This window comes from Molothrus ater, chromosome 5 (genome assembly GCF_012460135.2).
Source record: "Molothrus ater isolate BHLD 08-10-18 breed brown headed cowbird chromosome 5, BPBGC_Mater_1.1, whole genome shotgun sequence".
In the NCBI taxonomy this organism is placed as follows: domain Eukaryota; kingdom Metazoa; phylum Chordata; class Aves; order Passeriformes; family Icteridae; genus Molothrus; species Molothrus ater.
This window is the reverse complement of record NC_050482.2, coordinates 7,019,145-7,027,445: the sequence shown is the minus strand read 5'-3', so window position 1 is coordinate 7,027,445 and position 8,301 is coordinate 7,019,145. Positions and strand designations below refer to the sequence as shown.

At 48.8% G+C, this 8,301-nt stretch overlaps 1 protein-coding gene across 1 annotated transcript in view; it reads left to right on the top strand.

The window, feature by feature from the left end:
* Positions 1-3,532: 3,532 nt before the first annotated feature.
* Positions 3,533-8,301, top strand: part of CCDC3 (coiled-coil domain containing 3) — a 34,298-nt gene continuing 29,529 nt past the window's right edge. Inside the window, exons 1-2 of the mRNA XM_036400536.1 lie at positions 3,533-3,966; positions 4,889-5,063. Coding sequence (XP_036256429.1) covers positions 3,533-3,966; positions 4,889-5,063 — 609 coding nt within the window. The remainder of the gene's footprint in view (positions 3,967-4,888; positions 5,064-8,301) is intronic.

Here is an 8,301-nt window from a genome sequence, read left to right as displayed (position 1 = left end):
ACTATCTAAGCAGAGGAAGTGAATGAATAACTGTGGCACATGCATGAGTGGCTGAAAGTGCAGCCTGAGCAGTAATTGGCTCTATTGGTGCTCCTCTGATTAGCTGGTTTTGGCTACAGCACTTGTCAGACCCACGCTGAGTTCACAGTACAAAAGTATTCACACTGCACTGAAAAACGTCTCAGATCAGCCTGTGGATCCCTGCAGAGAAACAGCAAACACAGATCTGAAGGATGCAGCCTCCAGGGAGGGCTTTAAATCCTTACTTCATGTCACTAATTCCTCGTTATCTAGAGCTGGAAGAGAAAGGACTCCTGGAATGGATTCAGATGCTCCTGTTACTTTTCACTACCTCAGAAATGAAGGAAGAGAGAAGAAAATTGATGGTGCTTCTGCGGAGAGAAATTTAAGAACAAAATCACAATAATCACTGAATGTAGGTGGTTTGAACTCTTTACCAAAATACCCATCTAAGTTGCTAATTAATTGAAACAGACAGCAAAGGGATCATCTTATTGGTATGGGAAGGAAAGGTTACACCGATAAATCTCCAGAGAGACTCCTGACAGGGAGAGGTCTCAGCTGGGGACATGTCACAGAGGGCACGGGAGAAAATGAGCCACCCCAAGTCCTTACAGTGACAGTGGGCACAGCACCAGCAAACATGAATGGAAGAGACCAAGGAAATCAGGCACTTCCAAATGAGAGTATTTTTATGTGTAGACTTTCACACCTACTGCATCTGCATCACCAGGGTTATAAGACCCTCCTTCAGCTCATTCAGCTCTAAAATCAACTCTATGGATGCCTGCTATATCCTCAAAATGCTGACACGACCACTCTGCAGAATGACAGAGAAATTCCACAGAGCATGAATTATTTGCATCCACACTCTGGTAATCACCACCAAAAAGCAATTTGGAGAGCATCAGCCAGCACCGGAGTATGCCAGCAAATGCTGTTGTGTTTTCTGAGCTGGCTCACTGATTCCAGCACCCTGATCAAATATAAGCACTTTGGCTATTAATAGTAGCATTAAGGAGAGACTTCCACGTTTTGCTTGTGAGCTGCCTGTCCTTTCTCACCCTGTCCTCCCTCCCAGCTAAATTATGTTATGTTTTGTGGTGGCTAAATGAAATGTGAGGAACAGCAGAACAGATCACAGCTTAGATCAGATATGTCCAAAGCAGTTTGAGGACAGATGACCATTATTTACTTGCAACACACAGTAAGCAGAGGTGAAGGTTAAATGTGAGGCTTTTTTGCCCAGAAGATATCAATCTTGTGTGTATACACAGAGGAAACAGCAACTGCATTTCACACAAGCTGAGAATTTGGTTCCCAGGACAAAACCAACCAACCTGTGGTTACAAACATCTCTTCAGCTTCTTGGGGCTCTGCCTCCAGACAAGTGGCACTGAAGTAATAAGGCACTCACATGCTGCTGAACACAAGATTTGTGTGAGTGAAGCTGCCAGGCTCTGACACCAGTTGCACCACTTGGAAAGACATGGACAGACATGGAGACACCAGCCTGCATGGGCTGAACATCTCTCCCACCACTTGCAGCTTCTCTCTTTATTCTTTGCCAGTATCTCAAGAAACCATTTCTTATAGAAACATGAAGTTCATATCAAAGCCTCCATTTACACCAGATTGCACAAAATGCCTCCAAAACTGCCTCAGCTTTATCTGAAGTCAACATCAGCCTCAATTATTTGTTTTACTCTTTATTTTTTATTTATTTATCTAAAACTTACTGAAAGAGGCTCTAAAACCTTCTCTATCACAGTTTTGTCCCTTCTGGTTCCAAAGCAAAAAGCAGTTTTTCCTAATGCTTAACATTTACGAAATACTGAGCTGGTTGGCCTTTTCGGATTTCTTGAGGGTATTTTCTTTAAAAAATGCAAAATTGTCTTTAAAGCTTTTTTTTCCTGAAAGTTTGAAGCAATTTGTTGATCTTTGAGAAACAGGGAAAAAATAGAAAAACACTGTCATTCTGAAATTTTTTCTAGGGAAAAAAAATCCAAATCTGTTGATCTTTTAGCAAGAAACAACTTTGCAGTTCATGCATAAAGCTATGGTGAAATATATTGTAGCATCTTGCCATCATAAAATATGAATACTACTTTGTTAAACTTTTCAGCACACAGATGAGACTGATGAAACTATTCCAGAGGAAGACTGTTGTCACTGAAGCTGTTTTGTCTCACTGTTATGAAGTTGACTCAGCATTATTTAACTGATGATTCATTATTTTGCACATTATTTTGAACCCCAGTCCTGCACAAGGACCCTCCTATACCAGGAGCAGCATGAACATGGAACAAAGAGGTACCTTCTGCTTCCAGGAGCTCCAAGTCCTTGTAGAGGACTGGAGAGGTAGATGGAGATAGATGGAAGATGAGATTAAAGAACCAGCCAGGACATGCTGCCAGACTTTGAGTAACCTTTACAGCCAGGGAGAGATTTAGCTGTGACTGTGTCTCCATGAAATTCATACCAAAAAAAAAAAAACCTCCAGAAGATTTTAAGTGTCCCATGCCCATTCCTGACTATTATTACAAGTGGGACCAGATGTGGGAAAAGGAGAATACTGAAATAGAAAGAGGCTGTTGGAGGCTGTGAGTGGTGCAAGGCCCCCAGGGATCCTTGGGAGAAGCTCCACAGCAGTTTGTATATGGGGAGAGGGTCAGTCTTCGAGTTATCTGCCAAAAAGCTGCATCAGACTCTTCTAGGATGAAGCAGCGGGAAGTCAAAATATATTGAGACCTGGCTTTTTACTTTTACTTTGCTCACCAGGTGTATTTTGGAAAATTATTGCAGGCTGCTCTCCTACACTTGTGAGTTTTTCTCCAGCCTCATTTCAAGTGGGAGAAGTGGATGACTAGAGTTACAAGTTTCTACTCAAACACATCTAAAGTTTCCCAGGATTTTCTCTCCTAGGGGAGCTGTGCACAGCCCTCTGCTCCACTGGGATCCTTGCACTTCCAAAACCCTACGAGGCACACCTTCACCTTTCAAAGCCCTGGGTACCACCAAGTGCTCACCCCGGAATGTGCCTGCCTTTCCCATCTCTGCTCTTCTACATCTTCCCTCTTTGCAGCCTCCGTCCTGTCCACCTCTTCCCTTCGCATTCCTCCTCTTTGCAACTCTGCCTTTGCATCCCTCCCCTTTGTATCCCTCCCTTTTCACCTCCCCCTTTGCACCTCTCTCGCTTACAGCCCTCCCCTTTGCCTCTCTGCCCCCTTCGCATCTCTGCCTTTTCCCATCCCTCCCCTTCGCATCTCTGCTCCTCGCATCTCTGCCCCCGCACACCTCCTGCCCCTCGCCCCTTCTCATTCCTGTCTGCCCGGCTCTCAGCCCTCTGTGCTCTGCCCTTGGCGCCCTCCACCCCTCCTCATCTCCTCATCTCCTCCTCATCTCCTCCTCGCCGCCTCCCTGCGCTCCTGCCCAGCCCCGGTCCCCCGCAGCCTCCGGGCCGTGCGTGCCCCGCTCCAGCCCCGCTGAGCCCGGCCCGGAGCCGCCCGCGATGCCGGTGCCGGTGCCGGCGTCGCTGCCGGTGCCGGTTCCGGTGCCGGTGCTGGTGCTGGGGCTGGTGCTGGTGCTGGGGGCCCGGGCGGGTGCCGGGGGTGGCTGCCAGCTCCCGGCCGAGTGGCGGCCGCTCAGCGAGGGCTGCCGGGCCGAGCTGGCCGCGATCATCGTGTACGCGCGGGTGCTGGCGCTGCACCCCGACCCCTACGGCGCCTACAACTACCTGCCCTGGCAGAGGGGCCCCCCCGGCGGCCCCCAGCACGGAGCGGGGGACCTCTTCTACTCGGCCGAGATCGAGCTGCTGTGCGACCAGGCGTGGGGCAGCATGCTGGAGGTGCCCGCCGGCTCCCGCCTCAACCTCACCGGCCTCGGCTACTTCTCCTGCCACTCGCACACCGTCATGCAGGGCTACGCTTATTTCTTCTTCCTCCGGTGAGTCCCGGGCTGGGGGGGTCCGGGCAGGGGTTGGGATGTGCCGGGGGATGCGCGCCCGCCCCTGCCCGCAGGGTTCGCTCCGTCCCGCGGCCGCTCTCCGCGCACCGCCTTCTCTTTTGCGCTTCCACCCTCAGTTTCATAGGGAAAGAAAAGCCCGGAACACCAAACTCCCGTAGTGTTCCAGCATTATCGCACAGGGAGCTGCTGTTGAGTAGCTCGTGGGTGCTGGTGCTTTTGTTTTTACGGCGGGACGGTCACGGAGCTGGAGAGAGGCCAGAGCGTTTGCCGAAGTTTGTCGTGGGAGTTTAAAACCCATCCCCGAATACTCACCCGATAGCCTTCCATCGACTCTCCCGAGTCCCAGCCAGACCCTGACTTTGGGCTCATCGAAAGAATAAGAAAATAAACCACAATGTGGGAACAGAGCCATCTCTGTGACCTTTCAATTCGAGAGCATTTGCGAAATACTACTCAGTGGCTTGTTTTGAAATACTTGGTGTATTCTTAGACTGCATGACAAAACTCATTTTGATGCTGTCTAGGGCTTAGTCTGCACCAACATCTTTAAACACATTTTATTGACACAAGTTATTTATTGACTGCTTGAAGGAGTACTTAAACTCTGGGCTCAAGGGCAAAGTGATGCAAATTCACTAGAAACTGTGGCCCAAAATACAGATTTGCCTCCTTCATGGTGTCTGCAGGGTGGAAGGAGCAGTTTGGTCCTTACTGCTGCTGCTTGATCCGGTCCTTGTGGTGAAAATTGTCATTTTGGTGCCAGGAGAGCTGAGAGCTACTTGCAGACTAAAAGTCTGTGTGACTTTTTGTCGAGCCAGGCTGAAGTATGACAGGTGACTTCTGCAGGAGAGAGAGTGCTGTTCATTCTCACAGTGGGCTGCCCCTGCAATCTGTGTTCCAGAATGGATGAGAACTACATCCTCCTGCCACATGGAGTCAACTTCCAGGAGGCGATTTTCCCCGACACCCAGGAGAACAGAAGAATGTTTGCCAGCCTTTTCCAGTTTTCCAACTGCTCACAGGCACAGCATGTGCTGAGCTTCTCCAGTGACTGGGAGATTCAAGAGGACAACCGGGTAAGGGATTTGTTTGCTTTCCAGTGCTTGTTTTCAAAGTGGGCACAGGCATTCCCATGTCCTTTGTGAACATGTGTACATGAATGCAGAGCAGTAGGTCCCTGATTTTCCTGTTCCTTGGGTAGTACCACTAGCAAAGTAACACACTGGTGAGGAAATATTAAACTGTTTTCAAAGCTGACCTCTGTGTTAACTTCTTCAGCTTCCCATGGACCTGAGCAAAGCTTGGTATCAACTTGTTCATGAACAATAGGTTAAAAATAGTATTACTTGTGATCTTGTCCTCCCCCACCCAGATAATTTCAGGGTTTGCTATCTCTAGACCTCTTTTTTTAATTTCAGCTGGAATGCTCAGGAGCCGATCTTTGCTTTTGAACTTCTCTGTTCATCTCATGTAGTGAGAGCAGTGCCTAGACCATGACAGACTGTAAGGGATTATTCTTGCCTGACTCCACATAACAGCATAAAAAAAAATACTCTTAAGGGCACATTTCATGTGAGTGATGAGGGTAGGGTTCCTCTGAGGGATGCCAGCGCTTACTTCTGAACAAGACAGATGAAATGTCTCTTTCTCCTTTCAAGGAAGGCCACAGAAGGCAGTTCACCCTCTAGGTGATCCTCCCTTAAGGACATCCAAAGATGCCCACTGTTGGTGGCTTCTGAGCCCCTTTATGGGATTGTAGTGTGCGTAACAAATGCAGGATTTTAACAAATGCTTATTTGGCAGAGAGGAGCAACATGCTGTCATGTGTCTGCATGTTCTGGATGTGTGTGCACTTTTGAGAAGGTGGAACTTGGAGAGCTGGTTTAGTGCTAAACTTTGTTTTGTGAGGCTGGTGGCTTCCCCTGGTATCTGAGAACATTTTAAGCACCTCTCTAGGTCAGGATGGACAGGACAGGTGTCATTGCTTGTGTCTTCTGTGGATTTACCCAAGGCATGATGTTTATGTGTGACAGCAGATGTGTGAGTGGCTTGCTTGGGAGATGGATGGAGGGAACTCAGTAGCTGGCTGAGCCTTTTACTTTCACCACCTGGCCAAATGCCAGCATACAAAGTTTGAGCTGCTGTGTGGCCATCTGGCCAGTGACACAGCTCTTCTCCTTGGGATGCCCCGTGAGCAAGTGTTTTCTTGCTGCTGATATTTTTGAGGGGAGACTGTAAAATGGTGCTGTTCAAATATATGGGACAGCAGCATAAACTGATATTTAAGAGGAAGTTAGTTATCCTACAATTAAATTGCAGAGCTGTAACCCTGTCCAGGCAAGAAGGGGGAGGTGGAGAGCCCTGGTCCCAGCCCTGCCTTCTCCCTCCCACCCCCTGCTCCCCAGTGACACAAGCAACATACTTGGAAAGTAAAGGTGCTGCTGCTGCCAAATCCACAGATTTTCGTCCAGGGGAGCAAAGTGGCATTGGGAGGCCACCAGACCCAACTGCCAGTGTCTGCTGGTGATGCCTGTGCACTGTTTATTTCGTCATGCTGAGCTAAACGTGGGGGATCTTGATGGGCTGGCGCTCGTTTATGCCAGCAGTGAATCTCACCAGTCAGCCTTAATGGAAATGACCAGGCAGAAACCCCCAGGGTGAGCTGGGGCAACCCTCAGCCTATGTATCAGAAGTGCATTTCAGCTGTTGCACTCTTTGACCCGTGCAGCTGTGAGCAGACTGGGGGGGATTAGGGCTGCTGCTCCCACTGCTGGGGCCGGGGGCTTTACACACTTCAACCCCCACCCACCCAGTGAACAGATTCAGCACAACTGATGGACACTTTGTCCAGCCCTCATAATGAAAAGTAAAAGCTTCCTCTGCACCAGTTAAAAATAGATGGGGCTGACTGTGCTCCCATTCAGCTCCTGCATCTGTGTTTGCCCAGCCGAGCGCCAGCTCCCGGCGCCTGCGTGCCCCAGCCTGGGAAAGGGATGACATTTCTGCCTGCTGCAATATTAGGAATTTGTTCCTCAGCTCTTCCCAGGTACAGCTCTCTTTATGTCTCCCTCCTCTCTCTGCCTTTTTACCTGTTGTGGTGGATTTCCCAATTGTTACTGTGTCTGCTCACATCCTGTCACAGTGTGAACAATTTCCATTTCCAAATGTGCTCGGCAGAGCTGCCCCATGCTGGCTCCAAAGCTGAAATCTGTGCTGTGTGCCAGCTTCATGGCACAGGCAGTGAACATAACTCAGAGCATTACTCCTGAAGGTTTTGGAAAAGAACCTCTTTGGAAGCCTGGGTACATCCAAAGGGAGGGTTCTGTGATGGTGTCAAGTCAGGAAGAGCTTGGATAGAGAGGAGGCTGTTTAATGAGGCTCATGCTGTAGTGAGGAGTCAGGGGTCTCACTAGCTGCTGTGTACTGACATAAATTGTTACTTAAAATACATCATGGATGTTTTGTGCAGTCAGAGAGGAGAGGTGGAAATGTTGAGACATTCTGATCAGTAGGCAGCTGAGATGAGAGTCTCATCCCAGGAGTTCATAGGTAAGGTCCTGCCTCCAGGTGTTGGAACCGCTGCATGCAGGGACAACTTAAAAAGCAGCAGGCCAGAGGAGGTTTAAAATAAAGGAATGATGAAATTTTCTGTTTACAGACAAGTCCCACAGTCTGAAAGTCTTTTGGAATCCTGCTCTTGATATATTTCTGGGGTGGACACTTCGAGAGAGACTTTGGTGCTAGAAGCACGTGCAGATGCAATGGATAATTTGTGTTTGCAGCTCTGGGATGCTCAGCCAGAATGTGAGAAAATCCCATGATGGACGAGTGTCTTTGCCTCATGTAATCCTACTCCAAGCAAGGGGTCCCTTCTGCAGGGTGTACTTGAGCTGGCCATGGAGCAGGTGGCCCCAAAGTGACCACTGACATGTTGTCCTCCTGCTTGGCTCCTTGCATGCAGGCAGCTTTATCTGGGCTGCCCAAGGGGTAAAATGAGGAAAACACTGATAGCTTCTTCTCCTCCTTCCAGCAAATGTGTCTGATGATGCAAAAGAGAGCAAAGAAATGTGCAGGAACTTTTTGATGCACTGGGATGTGCCACCTGCCTTTTCCATCATGGTAAAATGCTTTTAGTTTTTGGAAAGGCCCCATGGTGTGTGGTGAAAAGAGGTCAGACCCAAGGCACATCTCACTGAGTATAATACTTTCCTCATCCTGGGCCTGCTGCTTTTGCTGTAAGCTAATTCCAGCTGCATGTTTAAGCCCCTTGCAGTCTGGGCTAAGAGCCAAATGCTGCTTTCCATAGTTTTCCAA